The 18,727-nt window shown below is 41.3% G+C and overlaps 7 protein-coding genes across 7 annotated transcripts; 3 read left to right on the forward strand and 4 right to left on the reverse strand.

Moving 5' to 3' along the window:
• Positions 1-26: 26 nt before the first annotated feature.
• On the reverse strand, positions 27-1,834 carry I206_101484 (uncharacterized protein; the record flags this gene model as incomplete). The annotated part of the gene is made up of 2 exons (XM_019158246.1): positions 27-1,477; positions 1,531-1,834. The coding sequence occupies 2 exons, from the start codon at positions 1,832-1,834 to the stop codon at positions 27-29; spliced, it is 1,755 nt and encodes a 584-aa protein (XP_019008859.1).
• A 632-nt stretch (positions 1,835-2,466) lies between these two features.
• Positions 2,467-3,260, forward strand: I206_101485 (eukaryotic translation initiation factor 5A; the record flags this gene model as incomplete). The annotated part of the gene is made up of 4 exons (XM_019158245.1): positions 2,467-2,531; positions 2,597-2,726; positions 2,806-2,907; positions 3,081-3,260. 4 exons carry the CDS (start codon positions 2,467-2,469, stop codon positions 3,258-3,260), a joined length of 477 nt encoding a protein of 158 aa, XP_019008858.1.
• Positions 3,261-6,406: 3,146 nt separating this feature from the next.
• I206_101486 (uncharacterized protein) lies at positions 6,407-10,661 on the forward strand (the record flags this gene model as incomplete). The annotated part of the gene is made up of 4 exons (XM_019158244.1): positions 6,407-6,638; positions 6,711-7,046; positions 7,308-8,282; positions 8,344-10,661. The coding sequence occupies 4 exons, from the start codon at positions 6,407-6,409 to the stop codon at positions 10,659-10,661; spliced, it is 3,861 nt and encodes a 1,286-aa protein (XP_019008857.1).
• An 821-nt stretch (positions 10,662-11,482) lies between these two features.
• On the forward strand, positions 11,483-13,037 carry I206_101487 (uncharacterized protein; the record flags this gene model as incomplete). Its single annotated transcript, XM_019158243.1, has 8 exons — positions 11,483-11,548; positions 11,721-11,891; positions 11,958-12,044; positions 12,109-12,300; positions 12,369-12,445; positions 12,517-12,584; positions 12,645-12,750; positions 12,818-13,037. 8 exons carry the CDS (start codon positions 11,483-11,485, stop codon positions 13,035-13,037), a joined length of 987 nt encoding a protein of 328 aa, XP_019008856.1.
• A 419-nt stretch (positions 13,038-13,456) lies between these two features.
• I206_101488 (uncharacterized protein) lies at positions 13,457-14,992 on the reverse strand (the record flags this gene model as incomplete). Its single annotated transcript, XM_019158242.1, has 5 exons — positions 13,457-13,692; positions 13,809-14,024; positions 14,114-14,364; positions 14,655-14,850; positions 14,926-14,992. The coding sequence occupies 5 exons, from the start codon at positions 14,990-14,992 to the stop codon at positions 13,457-13,459; spliced, it is 966 nt and encodes a 321-aa protein (XP_019008855.1).
• A 569-nt stretch (positions 14,993-15,561) lies between these two features.
• I206_101489 (uncharacterized protein) lies at positions 15,562-16,917 on the reverse strand (the record flags this gene model as incomplete). The annotated part of the gene is made up of 1 exon (XM_019158241.1): positions 15,562-16,917. One exon carries the CDS (start codon positions 16,915-16,917, stop codon positions 15,562-15,564), a length of 1,356 nt encoding a protein of 451 aa, XP_019008854.1.
• Positions 16,918-17,167: 250 nt separating this feature from the next.
• On the reverse strand, positions 17,168-18,323 carry I206_101490 (uncharacterized protein; the record flags this gene model as incomplete). Its single annotated transcript, XM_019158240.1, has 3 exons — positions 17,168-17,218; positions 17,349-17,783; positions 17,859-18,323. The coding sequence occupies 3 exons, from the start codon at positions 18,321-18,323 to the stop codon at positions 17,168-17,170; spliced, it is 951 nt and encodes a 316-aa protein (XP_019008853.1).
• Between the last annotated feature and the right edge of the window lie 404 nt (positions 18,324-18,727).

Raw genomic sequence — 18,727 nt, forward strand, 5'->3', positions numbered from 1 at the left:
CAAATAGACCTCCAAACCTCAAGATATCAGTAAGGATTGACTGAAGCTGGATATTCCAGTGATGGTGGAACTGAACTAGGTGAAATTGATAATTTTTGATTATTTCCCAATTTTATCTTTAATCCTGATCCAACTCCTGTTGCAGGTGTGAGCGGAACAGTACTTGTCATTTGGTTTGGACTAATACTTCCTTTCATATTACTGATATTATCATTTTCATAGGATAAATCTCCATTTAAATTACCATTACCATTAAAATTGGGTAACCTAAGATTCACTTTAACTTTTTGATTGTTATTGTTGTTATTATTATTATTAACAATATTTTCATCTTCTAATTGTTTCCTTTCTTTTTCTTCTATTCTTTTAATATCTTCAATATTCATACGTGGTTTCTTTTCACCTTCTTTTTGGATTATAACTTTTTTACCTCTTGGTAAATTTGGTTTATCCCATTTATCTATACCTCTATTTCCACTATCCCAAGTTTGTTTTAACCAAACTTTGTTTGATTCATTTTCTCCTTCTCCTTCTTCCATGCTATGTGAATTCTTATTGATTGATTTAAACTTTTGAAGTGCAATTTCATCTGGACCTCTAATAGGATTATTATAAAATACAGGTTGATCATTTTTTATTTGTACTACTGGTGGACGTAATGAAGTTAATCTTTCCCTTAAAGTATGAGGTAAATTTGGTGAGTTGATTTGATTCACTAATGAGCTAATCAAACCTGAATTTACATTAGGATTGACTGGAAGTAATTTTTGTGGTAAAATGTCATCTGAGTGCGATGGAACGATTGAACTTGCTCTAACCGGAGGTATTGTACTACTTAATGTAGGGTTAGGTGAATAAGAATCGACGGTTGCAATTGACTGTCGAAGGATTTCTGTAGCTTGTCTTCGCAAGTCGGTTTGACGCAATGCAATTGACGGATCAGAAGCTATTGCTGAGTAAGTGGAAATTAGATTTGGTAATGATGTTGGAGCATCCGGCAAAATTGGAAGAGCTAAGGGACGAGGTGGATCATGGAATGGATGAGCTTGGGAAAGTTGGGATGAAGCGTAGGCTATCGGTCGTCGATAACGATCTGCAATCGATTGTGTAGGAGCAGGTATTGTTGTTGAATCGGAAGAAGGTTGATCGGCCTCACTGGTACTCTCAGGCATCTGGTCTGAGGGAATTACATTGATGCTAGACGTATTTGGTAAAGGCGGTAACCATGAAAAATCGGGCGATTGATGTCGATATAGGGATGGTTTGACCTCGTCTTCTTCGTTTTCTAATTCCTCTTTCACAACAGTATCTTCTTCTTGAGGTTGATCAGTGATCATTCTCTCCTCTTCATCATCATCTTTCATCTCCTCATCGCCATCTTCTTGAAAGTTGGAGTCATCTTGGTCTAATTCCTCCTCCGGTACGAACTTCATCGACGCGATTGCATCTTCCACACCTAAACCTTCTTGCAGGTAGTCTAAATTCGGATAAATAAGCCCGCGTATGATTTCGTTTGACAAGACAACTTACCTTGTAGGCTTCCTAATGAGCTCTGATCAAAATAATCTCCACTCTGATCACATGACCAATCTATCAATTCATCCACATTGACTCCTAGATCATCTAAAGCATCCACAACATCTATAGCAGCTACTTTACCCCTTCCGGCTAGTGATGCTCTTTCAACACATGTTGTAGCTACCAACTTAAGGTATTTCGACAGTACCGTTGAAAGAGTTACGGAAGCTGCTCTTGAAGTGGAGGCGAATCCAGCTTGAGCCAAAGTATGTAATGCTGCTAAATGCAAGACTGCATCGGGAGATGGAGCTGACATATTGCCTTGTTCCTCGCCTGAGACACTACTATTGTTATGTTGATCTTTGCATGACTAATACTGAGTAATTAATCATGATAAGTCGTTATAAGAAGGCGAACCAATGTGTAAACAGACAACTTTGAGAACATATCTAATTGACATAATCACACGACGCGAAGGTTTAAGATGGTTTGAAAATATGCCACAACGGGACTAATCCAATACTTCCGATAATTGCCGTTTAATTTTGGGATTTTTTTGGAATTAGGGTAGAAATGATAGGGGGCAACACACACACCATACGATGAACACTCACCATACAAAATCAATACTCACCACTATCACCAATGACAATTTTGAATTAATCGTGTACAACTCGTGCTTTTCCTCTTTTTAAAATTATTTATTATTCTTTTTTACTTAAAAAAAAAACACACCCGTTTCTTTCCTCTTCTCTTACACATTCTCTTAAAACCAAGCAAATAATCAGTGAGTGTCAAGGTCTTTCACGTCCGAGTAGATCCTTGTTTCAGAAAGAGAGAAGGAACCTTAAGGTAGATAAAACCGGAAAGGACGAATGGAGCTGTGGAGTCGAAGATGATTTGAATTGATGGACATTTATGCTGACGTACGATAATCTTTTTCCAGAAATGGCTGAGGAAGAACACCACGAAACCTTCGAGGCTACCGGTGCCGGTGCTTCCCTTACCTTCCCGTACGTATATCATCACTAGCTGTCGAACTGCATAGAATCCGCTGACAGCTAGTAATCCTTTTCAGTATGCAATGTTCCGCTCTCAGAAAGAACGGTCACGTTGTCATCAAGGGAAGACCTTGTAAAATCATTGATATGTCTACCTCTAAAACTGGTAAACACGGTCACGCCAAAGTCCACCTTGTCGCTACCGATGTGAGCATATTGTCTCCCGCATAACTCGGACCAATAGAAACTTGAGTAATTAAAGCTGACTCCTTTATTGTTTGAATAGATCTTCACCGGTAAGAAACTCGAAGATATCTCTCCTTCAACCCACAACATGGATGTCCCCAACGTTAGAAGACAAGAATACCAACTTCTTGATATCCAAGATGTAAGTGGTGATTTTAGCTTTGATTTAGTCCCCTGAGTGGAACCGCTTCTTCCCTCCTTTGCATTCCCACCTCCATAGCCAAACGCTAACCTACACATCTTCGACTGATTCTCTCCTTATCGTGTCGTAATTTTCGCTAAAAATTATTTGCTGACATTTCCCATGACTTTTAGGAATTCCTCAACTTGATGGACGGTGATGGAAACTCCAAGGATGATGTCAAAGTCCCAGACTCTGAGCTCGGTCAACAAATCTCTGCCGACTTCGAAGCCGGTAAAGATCTTATGGTCACCATCATCGCCGCTATGGGTGAAGAACAAGCTATCTCTTTCAAAGAAGCTCCTCAAAACTAAGCGATATGTCATATGTAGAAAGTTATCTCTTCGTTATTTACAGAACTTCACATTCATGCATATTCCTTATAAACGATACTGAAATAATAAATTCTTTTACTTCTTATTCCGTCAATTCAGTTGATTAAATCGAAAGATACTTGTCCTATAATCAATAACGAGTACAAGTAGAATCACACGACGATTTGTGTTGATATCGAATATGTTGAATGCAATTTTTGTCATTTCGTTATCATTGGCTAGTTGAATCTACCATTTGCGTGTGCAGAGGATAGCGGAATCCTTGACAGTGCAGTGTAGGACTTCCTTCTAAACCGTGGAAAGATTGTCATTACATAGTTCAAATCAGAAATTTCATTCCTGCAATCCATCTACTATTGAGGATATATATAGAATTATAATCTGAATGAGTTTCCCCAAAAATCCTATTCAACAGCTCACCTCTTCCTAGAGCATCTTATCAACACTTATACAATCCTAAGTATATTGTCAATGATTTCGTTTTTTTCACAATGAGCAGTGTCTTACTCTATACGACCTCGGGCCTCGTTCCTTCTGAGCTTGACGCCCAAATTTGCCGCGTACAGATATGATGCTCAGGATCTCAGACTTGTATATACAAGTTGATTAGGGTCAGTAGTGATGTATAAGCCGGGTGGTTGGAATGCTTACTGAGGTGGACTGAAAAACACAAATGATATTAAATCACCTCTGAAGACTATGGCTGATACAATTCCTTGAGTTGGCACTTTGGCCACTTCATTCTTGACAAGGTATCTTGAACAAGCAATCACCGTCGTGCGTCATGTGTTCGAAAAATACTCTCAGATCGTCAACAACCACAATCGAGTTCGAAGAATTAGCTGAAGTTAAATCATCTCGTCATATTGGAAAATCGTGAATTTCAAATATATAACAAAAGGAGACTTATTGATTTTTCATAAATGTCAAATTGAGTCAATATGGAAAAGTCCCACTTCAAGATGCTCCTTAGCGTAATTGGCTAATAGAATCTCAAACCTCCAGATGGACAAGGGGAGGTACGCCGATGCAACAGATCTGTAAGTCCGAAGACAATCTGACAGTACTCGATTGGTATATCGAGAAACGAATTCGAATCGACGAACAGAAAAGCATTCATTCAAATCTTGTATTGACAGTATACCTTAAGCTTGTACTAATGCCGAATTCCGAGATAATCCACGAGACTTCTCAGAAAGACACAGCGACTTTGGTTTACCTGACGGGAAGGAAATAGAAGTTGTCGATTTCATCCTTACCACCCGGTTGTGAAGAGTGAATTTCATATATGTGGTTGGATATGAGAAGTAAAGCTTTTTTAGTATGAAGACTTATAAGCTAGACTCAAGATTTCCCTCGGTACACGCACGCTTCTTTATTTTTCGTATAAACATTCCTAAGTACAATTAATATAGTCACAAAGATTTGTCATTCCAATCAAAATGCCTTATGTAAGGTGCGAGTTTCATCCTTATTACTTGATCGTGAGGATGATTCCCAATCCTAAGACTTGCATATTTAGCATCATAAGTTTTATGCAGCTCAAGAATAGATTGTGGTACGGCGACGCCAACGATGACAACGCGTCACGGGAATTTCCGAAACCATGGACGAGGTTTGTACCATAATCATCATTTATCGAATATGTTCATCCATAAGTATTCAATAATGATCACCCTCGTTCCTTCTTCGGTATGAATACTTACTTGATCGAGAATACATTTCTAATTGAATTTATTACGCAGCGAATAAACAACCCAAATGAAAGTCTCGAACTTCTTAGGTAAGGTAACAGGAACGTGGATTGATTTTTAACCTTTGAAGCAATACTCGTAAGTTTTATTACGGGTTGAGCGCGTGTGACTTTTGTCACATCTTTGTTCCAAGGAGGTTCTTTTTTCGTTTCAGGGTTTCATTTTTCTTGATTTCCCTGCGTTTCTAAGCTAAATGCACTGTAGCACAACAAGCCTACTTCCTTTGAAAACCTCTAACTACGTTTGGACCATTTAGAAGATCTTCATTAATACTTGCTATAGCTATACATGACATTCCTATAACTTCATCATTAGACAGACAGACATCATATTCAAATATCATCACGCTCACTCAACACCAACAACATCCAAGGAGAGATAACTGATAGTGATAAAAGGAAAACAAACGTTGATCGATTGAACTTCCTGAATACTTTCCACGCGTCTCCTCTTATTCGTCGAAACAAAGAAAAGTCAACAAACACTAAACACTGTTTTTCATCGTTGAAGAAGAAGGAGTACTTGTATTTATGAGTTGATTAAAAAAGGATCAAGGTGAGTCTCGCAATGTACTACAGCATCATGATTGTGTGGATGTAACTTCGGGAATAGATGGGATCTTTGGTTGTGATCGAAATACAATAAGGACATTGTGATATGTGATGTACCTGTTTCATCATGACGCTTTGACCACTTGTCTTTCAGATTCTCTTCCAATGTCCCGAAGTCTCGGCCTATGCTCTTGTCAGCTTGATACATTGTTGTAACATTCATAGCCTGTAAGTATCCTTTGCTGACGATCCGTGCTTTTTGTACATATATTTGCATGGTTCGACTCCTTTTCTACGCCACATTCACCTCTCTTCATACATCTCGAATCACCTTGTGTTATTCAACCCAACAACCGCTCATCTCCAACATCTTCTACCCCTATTCCCCTGCTCCGTCATCTCTAAATGCTCAATACCGTTTATCGTAAATACTTTCCAATCTAGATCACTTCAGATATTCAACTTGTCAACACTCATTTCCACAAAACACTAGTATCGAATAAAACAACAAATTCATATCCTTTGACTTTCCTACGCGGAACTTCTTTTCATCTGCATCTCCTAGCCAAACAAACAGCAAACGCCCAAATCATCATCGCAAAACTATTCCGCTGGTCGGTCCAACATTCCATCTATCTTGCTCATTCTCGCCCTTGAATTAAGGAACATATCAGACAAACTGTCATCATCGAAGAAAACCGCTTTCGATGTCGTCCTACAGCCTCCACGCTCTTTAGACCAAAGTGATCAAGCAAATAAGATACCAACCTGTGTAGATAGCAAAGGAAGAGCCTACGGGCTAAGGTCATCCGACAGGAAAATGACTCACCGCCGAATACCATCTAAAAGAGGATTGTTCTCTTCATTGGGACCAATATGTCTGATTGTACTTCTCGCAATTAGTCAAATGGCAATAGCAAACGAACATTCCTCTAGGCTAGAACGAAGGTCAAATCATACTAAACGACAAAGATGGGTCGAGGGTGAATATGATTTGAATGTCGAGTTGAGCAGGGAGAGGATCAAAAAGCAATTGGGTTTGGATTTAGCAGGTGAGTAATTCCGTCAAAAAAGATGGGATGCAAACAGTATAATTGTGAAGCTGATGAGAAATTTCATTTTAGCTGAACTAGGTTTGGATGGTTTACTTGATCTTATACCTAGCTCAACGTCAACTTCATCTTTGACACCCACAACTACTATCAATTCAAGTGCTGCTCCAAGTACTTCCGATGCTGCTGCTTCATCTTCGGCCGAATCGTCACCTTCAAACTCCATCAAATCCACTTTAGCACTAACCACCTCTTCGGCAGAATCTACATCGACCTTTACCTCGACAACAGAAGCCACTTCAACGTCTACAAGTCAAACGCCCGAGACATCAACGTCCTCATCAGCTGCAACTACGACATCACAAGAAGTTACAACAACTATCGACGCTGTAGAGAATACTGTCATATGTAAGTCCAATATCAAGTCAATGTTCAATTTCTTTCTCCTTGAACCTTCTTCAAACCATTTTTTGTTTTCGCTTCAATTTGCAACATTTAATTCTAGACTTCAAATTTTTTCCGCTCTGCATTCGATTTTTTGTTCTTCTTTTTATCCTATTCATTTCAAATCCTGGTATTTCCTTTTTAAGTCTCCTATAATATTCGCAAGTGCACGAGCTCTACCTCAACATCCTTATCACTCCCGCAATAATCACCATGAGATCGTAGTCAAACGACAAGACTCGTTACCCTCAGCAGACCTTTCAGTCGGGACAGAAGGGCCCTCTTCGACATCGACCTCAGCAGTTGCGAGCGACTCTCTTAGTTCAACAGCGACATCGTCCGGGTCTTGGACGGAATCGCCGATCGCTTCAGCATGGTCTGATACTTCTTCATCGACATACCCTGTCTCAGGAGATATATCATCCTCAAGCTGGTATACGGAAGCGAAGTTCCCGGCCAACGACACTTCGACAGTAACTTCAGACACCTTACCATTGACAGAAATACCAGCTTCTTCGTCCGTAGACTCAACGTCAAGCATGTCATCAGAGTTCACCCAGGCGTCATCGACCAGTGACAATGGCTGGGTAACAACCTCCAACACCTCTGACATCGCAAGTACTTCGACCTGGTCAAACACCTCGCAAATGCCGTCGACAGAACCTCTTACATCCCTTACCTCGTGGAATAATACGGCGACGACTGCAGAACCAAATCTGATTTACGACTCGTCCACTGCGTCAGAAACTCAGGCGATGTCTTCTACAGAGGCAGTGAAATCGGAGGAGCCGACCATCGGATCGGCAAGCACAGCTCAATCTGATTCCCAAGTTTCAGCTACCTACAACACTTCATCAGAGACCTCGTGGTCGACATCTCGGACCACTTCTTCTATCTCTCAGACGGTTACGTCCACTGTGGACAATTCTTCTTCTTCTTTCGGAACCAGCACCGTTTCGTCTTATTTCTCAAATTCGTCTTTAACCTTCATACCTTCTACTTCAATTACAAACAATTTGTTTTCCGATATTCCCTCAAGCAAGCTCTTCTCAGCTAACATATTTCTCGCAACCTCAATAGCTAACACTGCAACTTCAACTTCGTCAGCATCTTCTACTGCAACGGCATCGTCGATAGATTCCACTACAGCCCCTGCCACAACGGATACGCCTGTAGAAGGAGTGTCTTCAAGCGCTGATGGTAAGTCATTGCTCTGCCATATCAAGCAAAAAGACTGACTTGTCTTGTATTGTTCTCGCAGCATCTGTCGCTGGCACAACCACTGTCAATGATGCTTCCACTGCAGCTAGCACAAGCTCGCCAGTCGCCGAAGTCGTGCCCACCATCACCACGACTGATGACACCCAACCTACAAGCGGAGGAACGATGTCGTCGCAGGTTGCTCCTCAGGAACCTTCGCCCAGTACAAGTGATCCCGGTACCGCAACCTCAGCTGATGCATCAAGTGCAACAACTGTAGGAGAAGTCTCACCGAGTACCTCAGAACCTCCTTCATCTTCCGTTGGCACCTCTCCAAGCGACACCCTCAGCGCATCAGACGTGCCAGCAACTTCAGCTGTACCCAATGCTTCCACGTCGGATTCAGTTCCAGCGACCACTGATGTAGCACCATCCTCCACGGATGCTGTCTTGACGGTTTCCAGTACCACTGAAACACCGTTCATACCGGTCACCAGTACAACCGAAGAGCCAGCTCAAGTCACGTCGAATATGTCTTCTCCATCCACTGCTATCGAGTCCTCAATGGCTGAGCCGACTCTCGCGCCTTCTACTACTACTGAACAGGGGACATCAACGCTGGAGATCTCATCTTCCGCAGTCGCGTCTGAGAGTCCAGTCCAGTCCAACGTATACTCAAACGGTCCTTCTTCTGATCCATCTAGTATCGACTCATCAATTACCACCTCTGCTCCAGAACCAATCACATCGGCAAGCCCATCAGCTGCAGCCTCTGCACGACCATCAGACGATACCTCTTCGACAGCCAATGTGACCTCAATTCCCGATGTTGGATCCGCTATTCCTTCGGACGCTGTTAGTAGTTTCGTCTCCGCCACGTCAACTCCAGCTATGAATGGTACAGATATTTCCACATTTGAACCCACGGCCACGTCTGATGGATGGGATTCCGCTTCGATTACTGCATCTTCCACCTACACTTATAATTCTACTAGCTCAACAGACGATGCGTATACACCCACTCAAACATGGCTAATTGGTAATACCCAAGCATCTTCTACTGATTTATGGACTAGCGAATCAACATCAGAAACGCCAACCACTGCTACTGGCACCAAGACCACTATCACCACCAGCACCCCCTCGGTCGCCACCATTCCTAGCAGTATGCCAACTTTAATTGTCCCTGCAAATTCAGTCGCGAATAACGCCAAAGCTGGTTCAGGTACAGATGATGATCCAATCCAGGACAAGACCCTCATTGCTATCTTACTTTCAGCAGACTATTACCCTTGGTGGTTTGTTGTCAACTCGTCCGATGCTACATCTCAGCTCTTCAACACGTTCCCTACCTTGATCAGCAGTGCTCTCGAAATAGATGACTCTGAGGTGCAAACTTACGGTCTTCAAGTATATCAGCCTGCCTCCTGGGACGGAGACAAGACTTCTCTTCTTACCCAGTACATGTCTTATATACCCACAAAATACTTCGATACCCTCAATGCGTATATCAAGACCTCTTCTTCGCCATTGTACAACCAGACCGGCATCGAAGGCGCTTTAGCAGCTCAGATCAACACTGCTTTCCCTCTGGCCGCTTCTTCTGAAACCGCTCCTACTTCTTCGACAACAAGCAGTGGATCATCAGATGGCAACCGAAAGCGAAATATCATCATTGGTGTTTGTGTAGCTTTAGGCGGAATTTTATGGATAGGATTAGTCTACTGGATCTACAAAAGGGTGAAAAAGTCAAACGACAATGCTGTTCACAAGAGATTATCGGAACATATGTCAATGTTCGGCGATCATCGACCAATGTCTGAAGTTTATGCTCAATCAAATTGGAATCAGTCTAGGAGAGTGTCTATGGCACCTTCAATTGCTGCTAGTGAAGTGGATGATAGACCCAGTTCTTTCTACGCCTCTCCATTCGAAAATGATCGTTCAATGAGGGAACAACAAAGACTAGAAAGAGATACAAGGGAAAGTTACGGTACAGGGCCGTCAAATTATACAGAAAGTGGTAATTCGAGATCACCTACAAATCCAAATTATGGACCTTCTGTTTTTGGTACTTCATGGTTCCAAAACCCCCATGCCCAACAAGGTAGACAAAGAATATCGCAAAACCCCTTTGAGGATGTGACTACTAGATCATACCTTGGAACTTCGAACAGCGGGTACAATTACGGAAATCCTACGTCACCAACTACCTTGAATAGTAGTCATGGTTCTGGTGGAAGTCACGGACAAGGTCAAAATCAAGTTGCTAAAAGAAGAAGTGCAGTTGGAAAACCTGTATCCAAGGCTTTGATCTCTAATCCTACGCTACAAGCGAATTCACTAGAATTTAGAGATTACGGTACATTACATGAGTAGATGATATATGAGAATGATGGACAATTGCGATTCTAGTTAACGGATAAGAGGAATGAGATGAGTAATGAAATTTAGGACATTTAAAATCTTATGAAACGATCACCTGAATACTTCTTACCAAACCCACACATAACACAATCTTTCTATATTATTATAGAAGATTATTCAATTATTATTTCTAATTTATATTGTGAACATGGCTGAGCCACCTTTACTGGCTCCCCAAATTTGATTTCAACTCGAACATTTTTTTTGAAAGTTATATAGGTTATAGGTTATTCGGGATGTTTGATGCAAAACATTATTTCAATATGAAACTGCATGGCGTTGATCTGTCGGGTTGTACCTCACTTACTGACCTTGGATAACAAGGATATGAAGTTGTGGTAAGCTTGCAAATCGGGTGGAGTTTTGCAAGGAGATTTACGTTAACTGTCAAGAAGATAACGGCTTGACGATTCCAGCATGTCACCAGGCACGCAATGATTTTGGGTGGAGGGTATGACGTCGTGAATCAAAGTATATCAAATGTTTATAATCTCGGTTCGATAGCAGTCGTATCTCTTAGAAAATAAAAGTGAAATACCGTAAGATGTTCCAGTAAAACCTATGATTGGAGTTCATGTGACATAGATTTAATGGAGGTTTAGAGGGTAAAAAAATGTGATATCGACGTCATACGGTATATGATTTCTTTTTGATCAGAATATGAACGAACCTCATCGGTCATCCGTTTAATAAAGCATTTAAGATCCTCAATTTTGTTTAGTTTATCACTTCCTCTTTCCTCTTTTCTCCATCTACTTTATACATTAAACAAAATGGACGCTATTAAACAAGTTATTGATAAAGCTTCTGGTACAGCTGAAGGAGCTACTCCTGCTGCTGTGAGTAACTTTTTTTGTCAATCGTCATAATATCATATTCGATTATATTCGATCAACTTGGCGTTTCCATCTCATCGTAGTCGGATCTTTATGATTACATCAACCATGAATCGTCGCCGTTGAAATATCAATTGTACTTCTTGCTGACTTATTTTTCATTTCTTTGCTTTAGCCCGGTGGTGAAAAATCAGGTTCTGGTGAATTTGCTAAACCTGGAGAATTCCCAATTGAATCTCAAGTAGATAGAGCAGTTGGTATCCAAGATGATATGGTTAAAAAACCTGATCCAGCTACTGTACAAGAAGGAGAAGATGATTTCACAACCTACAAAGCTGCTAAAAAGGTAAGTTGTGTTTTTTACACTTTCACTTGATGATAGCTGATTTTGATGAATTTTTAATCGTAATAGCTTTTAGGTAAAAAAACTATTGTTACAGGTGGTGATTCTGGTATTGGAAGAGCTGCTGCTGTAATGTTCGCAATGGAAGGTGCAGATGTAAGTCTTTTTCAAAGTATAAAATCCCGATATTGTATTTACAAACTGGTACGTCCGATGATAGGTTGCCCTTGTTTACCTCCCCGAAGAACAAGTCGACGCCGAAAAATCAAAACAACTTATTGTTGCTGCTGGTGGACAATGTTTACTTTTCCCACAAGATATTAGGGATGAACAAGGCTGTAACAGAGTGATTGAAAGTGTCGTTCAAGCTTGGGGAAGAATCGATGTTTTGGTTAACAACGCTAGTGTTATGGTATGTTCCGTACTCCCTTTTCCCACTAACCCTGTGTAATTTTATCTGACATTGTTTCCTTACGTTAGTACTCTATCCCAGATATCACTGATATCACAACTGAGCAATTTGATCGAACAATCAAGACCAACATTTACGGTACTTTGTGAGTAAATTACCCTATAAGGGATACATCCAAGCAAGGCGTATATTGACAAATGGACCCCAAATACCCAGCTTCCTTACTCGAGCTGCAGTTCCTCATATTCCTAAAGGTGGATCCATCATCGTCACTGCTTCTCAAGGTAAGCCTTATTCTGCAGTACGCTTTCATGAGGTACGTTATACTGACTCTTGAATCGTAGTCGCATACGCTGGTCCACCAATGTTGGTAGATTACTCTATGACCAAAGGTGCCCAAGTCGCAATGGTCAGATGTCTTTCCAACCAATTGCTCTCAAAGGGTATCAGGTGAGTTTATCAATCAAACACAAACCCGTCATGGTGGACAATTGCTAAATGAAATGAAATATTATAGAGTCAATGCCGTTTGTCCTGGACCTGTATGGACTCCTTTACAACCAGCAGCAATGGATAAAGATCAAATGAAAGAATGGCACAATTCTCCCGCACCAATTGGTAGAATTGGTCAACCTTCTGAACTTGGTCCTGCATACGTCTTCTTGGCTTCTCAAGATGCCAGTTTCATTTCAGGTCAATCTATCCATGTTAACGGTGGTGCTATTGTTGCTGGATAGGTTAGTACTGTTTTATAATAACTATTTATGTATCTTTTAGTATCGTTTTATAGTCTTATAGTGAATGGTGAAGAGCAGTTAATGTATCTATTAAACCGTGACTTCCGGATGGCTGCACATTGTTTATGACGATTTCGATATAAGCTGACTTGCCGCAAACAAATTCTTAAATGCACAGTGTCATAGGCAAATCTCGCCGTCGCACAAAATGGCCATTGCGAGCATGTTTGCTTAGATATGCATTGAACTACTTTCTCAATATCTGACATTGCAGCAATATGACCTGCCAGACCTTATGTTATGAAATGTTGGTATGCCATGATCCGTATTATACAGTTTTCAGTTCTTCAAAGCACCAGACCATGAATTATGATACACATTAGATGATACGACCAACGTTCTGAGACAGATCGGTTTTTTTAAGCCAATCGATAAACTTTAGCAGCATTACCACCCATGACTCCTGTAACTTCTTCTTTGCCTTCACCCAGTTGGGTAACTATCCTCCTCAAGACTGAATACCATTCTCCATTGGAAATCGGTTGTTCCAATTCTCCCGGGATTGGTGTCACTCTCGATAATTCAGGTATAGGTAAGGCAGGAGTCGATCCGAAAATAATTCGATGAGTACCGAAAGCTTCGATAGCAGGAGAGACTGTGGACGCGAAAAGTCAATGCTTGGATCATGACAATGCACATCGTCTTCCTCGCGGGGATATCTCCTATGAAGAGTTCGAGAGTCGGAAGTCGATAATTAGAAGATCAGCTTACTGTACATCCTCAGAACCCTTTCAAGCTCTTGCCTATCTTCCCACCATTTACCGTCGACCTCTTTCCCTTGAATAGTATCAACGACAGGAGGTAGAGCTTTCAAATATACGTTGGCATGTAACGAGAGATTGGCCAGACGAGCTAGGTGAAGATTGTAGGAGTCTGATCTGAACAGAGGAGTAGAAGTCTGGGTCAAAGGTGGAGGGAGGATACCGGCTATTGAACAACATGGTCAGAAATTCAAGTACTTCGACAAATTCGCTTTCGCGATTCTGAGAAAAGCCTTATGACCGGCATAAACTCACAGATCACCACCTTTCCAGGCTCTTTACCATTCTCTCCTGTTACAGGTTTATTGCCCGCAACTTCATGGTTCCCCCAACACCCATCCAAGGCGTCAACGGCTTCATCCAGTAAGTCCCATTCTTTCTCCGACAGAGGAAAAGTAGATGGTACAATAATGTCCACTGCACCTTTAGCTATATTAGTTATACTTGGTGGGGTGACGAGAGTCAAGTTGAGGACTGTAGGATGAATAGAGAAGGGTTTGACACCGCTATTCAATCAACATACGCGTTAATCAGCTTGGACCTTTTTTGCCACATACATTCCACTGGGAATTGTGGAGATGACGACAACAGAAACATGGTTCGAACATCTGAATCAAAGACAGGTACAAAAGGTGACGGGTATGACGCTGCCATGGAGATAGGAAAGGATAGAAGACATAAAGGACCTCTTCATGGAAATATGTCATAGCAGCCTTTACGTTCTGACCTTCTGCAAGATCCGTAGACGATCTATGGGCTAGAAGGGGCTGCGATATTTGAATATTCTCGGACTCACAGTACAGCTTGAGCAGGTTCGGCCGATACGTCCATTTTCACTTGTACAGCGCTCTTGACAGGCGGACGAGGGAAAGAAGGATCAAGTCCATCATATATGGGGTCAGGAGTAGGTTCAATCTTCTTGATGAACGAATGCGAATCTATGATGTAGTCTGGGTGGATGGTGGAAGGCGAAGGTGGGAGAGGAGCAGAATCTAAATGAAGCAGCGTTAGTAAATCAGCGTTTGCGCTAAATCGGGGCTTTCTGCAATCTGTGATAAAGGACTCACTTGGGCTCAACTGACCTTGAGGAGCGAATAAGCTCTTTGGTAATGGAGGAGGTCGTCTTGATCGCATGATATTTCGTTAATATTCGTTAAAGTAAAAAATGGATTGACAGGTGAATCAATCTCGATGATCGACGACTGTACAAATTAGTGATGAGAATTTAAAGTTGCAAGAATGCTCAGTATCTGATTTTGTGAAGAGTTGGTGAGTGTTAATAAGAATTCGAAGGTGGAATACAAAATGCAAATTTATCGAAATTAGATTAACTAGAAAAACGCACAAGCCGTGTTATCATAGTGATATAGCATAATAAATGACTCATATATAGGCACTCGTTCACTCGATTACGTTTCTACCTAACAATCTAATAACCCTGAATTCAGGTTCATACAACCCCGTGATTACGATTGATTTCTAATCATAGTAATTGGCATGAAACGAGGTGGAGGTGTCCTTTGAATGTTGAAGATTCGAAAAACGGGCAACCGATATTATCATCTCACCAGACTCCTCTCTTGTTAGCGGTAAAGCGGAATACATATCTGCTAGGCAGGAAGGATTCAGATAAGATGTAGATCATATATAAAATGATAATACATCATCAACGATATTCGGACAGGTATTATACTGTTTCCTGCTCAATCCACTCCTGTAAGATCCACTACCTCTGCTTGTCCAGCATTAATTTTCCTCCTTTTCTCTCCTCTTTCTTCAGAATCTTCGTTTCGAGGAACCTGCGTTGCAACCGGATTCGTCTCTTGCTGCTGCATCCTGAGCAGAATGAGATAGTCGTTCATTACGGGCCATGATAATTTCACCTTTTTGACCGTTACGTCTACTTGATCTAGTTCGTCCCAGTATAATCTAATATGTCCGAATAAACAGTTACCATGGTGTCCTTCACCCCTTTCGTGCGGACTCTCCCATTCTTCATCATCTGAGTCCTCTCTACCTTCTATCTCATCTAACTCCCAGGATGCTCGCTGATTAGCATCTGCAACTGATATGTACGCCTCATCAGTGGCCAGGCTCGTGTTTCCATCATGATCATCTGGATGAACGTGATCCGTTCTAAAAATCACATATGCCTCGTTTGGAAGATGTACTTGTCGGGTGTGCGGAGGAAGTGGATAACGATGCGAGGTACTTTGGGATACTGGAGCAGAGTTTCTGACCTGCTGATGGGAGGAATCAGTTATTGTGTCGGAACGGATGGAAGCCGTAGATTGAGGAGTCTGTGAGACGGGTGTCGCATTCTGTATCGAATTGATAGGAGGGATCGAGAACAGGTGTCCAGGTGGTGGAACAACCATTTTCCCTTCTTCTATATATGTCCGATACTCATTTCCCAGATTGCATCTTGCGTTAATTTCGAAGTGACCGGTATCTCCTTTTTCCATTTCTTCATATTCGACAAAAGTTTCCCTTCTGAAATCGTCGGTCAAGTCTCTCTTCGCCATATTCACAGCTTCTTCGTAAGTCCAACACGTACTTCGCACCCTCGTACCTTGAGTCTTGCCAGAAGGATCAAGATGCCAATGAATCTCGCGACGAATCACATGATAGACTTTAGCTTGCTGAATTTTCTCAGGTAACATCGTTGAGGTAGAAGTCAATTTTGCACTAGGAGTATATCTGTTGCTATCGATAGCGGCTTTTCCCTTACCTTTCGATACATCTGGTGTGGAGGCTTCACTTGAGGATGACGGTAGAAGGGGAACATCCACTTTTTTGACATACACAGTCATGATTTCACCTTCTGGACATTCGACATTGACTTGAAATAATCCTGTTTCTTCACCTTCTTCCACTTCCTCATACACATCAAAAAAGTTTCGTTTCCAGTCATTTAACAAGTCCTGCTTCGCAGCAGCTTTAGCTGCTTCATAAGACCAATAACTACCTCTTATTTCTGAAAGCCGCATACCACCGCTTGGGTCATGATGATAATCAATTTCATCCCGAAATACTAGATAAAGTGGGTTTGTGGTCATTTGCAGGGTATCGAGGCTTCTTATAAATAGATTTTGATAGCAAACTGATTCATGAACAATATCAGAATATAGGACGAAATAGCGGTTTGATGGGATTTCATGTGATTTTTAACTGACAACGACGCGACTGATCGCACGGGAGACTAAATTAACCGGTAACTACGACGTCATCTTCCCCGCAAGTATTGCGTAGGTAATGAAACGATGAACATGCTCTACAAGTGTGGGATATAACACGCCCTGTACACCTTCAATCTAGCACGAGGTGTCCTTGGGATTGCCTATGCATAGCAGGCCCGGCCTACAACAGAGACAGGGCTGTTGCTCCACCAATAAATCACACCTTCATTCCAGCACAACACGGTCAGCCTGTCAATATAAGCTTCTCACTCCAGTAAAAATCAATTGACAAACAAGAATTAAAGACTCACAGCTGATCCTACTCCAATTATCCTTGTTTCATTACTTTTAAGTATCCGAAACGTTGGAGTTCTTATAACGTTGGTATCGATACGCAAGTGAAATCGTTCTTCTGCACCTTTTGCCCTTACGCTAAATTCCTCTACTTCCTCATCCACGATATTATCATCGAAATTGAAATCTTGTTCCTTATCATATCCCACATTTTCTAATTCAATTAATGCAGCATCTTTCGCCTCGTCGTAAGTCCAATATAATCCCTCTACTTCGGTATGTTTGGTACCATCCCATTCAATATTTTTCAAAAGTATGTACACCAAAGTCCATCCTTCCTTATCGTTTGCGCCGGAACTGGATGATTCGGATGCAGGAGTCTGATCATGAGAGACTTCATATTTTTCAGGAACCTTCCTTTTCTTGTTGTCCGGTTCGAAAGATTTCGGAACCTAATTATCTCACCATAGTGGATGATACAGATTTAGCTGAGGTCTAAATAGCCAATACTCCTGAAGAATACTCACAGTCAGTTCAGAATTCTCTTCTACAGAACGTTTCGTTTGTTTCTTGGTTGGAGTTACATTCTTCCTAGGCGCAGATTTCGAAGCTAGACTATTGGTGATATGAACATTAAATTGTTCCCCTTCCGAACCTTCAAGTTTGATATCAAATATTTTCGCATCATCATCAACATAATCATTATCTTGTAAATCATCTAAAACTTCATCAATATGAAATCCTAAATTTTCTATTTCTGATTTTGCAGCATTTTTAGCTTCTTTCCAAGTAAAATAAACTCCTTGATTCTCTGCGATTGTTGGTGGATTACTATAACTTAATCCAGGATCTGTAGTTTCAAGCATTACTGTATATACTTGGACTTTACCATCTTCTCCTTCAGTTTCGGATTCGGGATCCGAAGATTCTGATGAGCTTGAGATAGAGGATTTTGGAGTTTCAGACTTTTCCATCCTGTTTTGAAGAGGCATTGTGCATCATTGAAATTTTACCCTAATCTTGAATTTGTCTTTTTGTCTTTTGATGGTTAATATGAAAAACGAAAACACTTTTCACTTTGTCACAGTCGCACAGGTTTCAGAGGAGTACGAGGTAATCTGGCATCATGAGAAACGCGGCAAACGGTGCTATGTTCTCTCTCCACCCCCTGGACATGCACCCCGTTCGAGAAAAAAGCCATACATAGCCGATAGTGGTGCTGTATATAATACACATAGGAGACTTTCAAGCTTCGGGTTCGGCATATATAGAGCTCAGCTTTGACATGTAATATCATCTTAAAACACCCTATGTAAAGAAAGTGCTGGGTATTGAACGACTGGTGCCCCCTACATCTATGTATGAAACACTCTCAAGCAGGGTGCTTTAACGTCCG

The sequence above is a fragment of the Kwoniella pini genome, chromosome 2 (genome assembly GCF_000512605.2).
Source record: "Kwoniella pini CBS 10737 chromosome 2, complete sequence".
Classification (NCBI taxonomy): Eukaryota; Fungi; Basidiomycota; class Tremellomycetes; order Tremellales; family Cryptococcaceae; genus Kwoniella; species Kwoniella pini.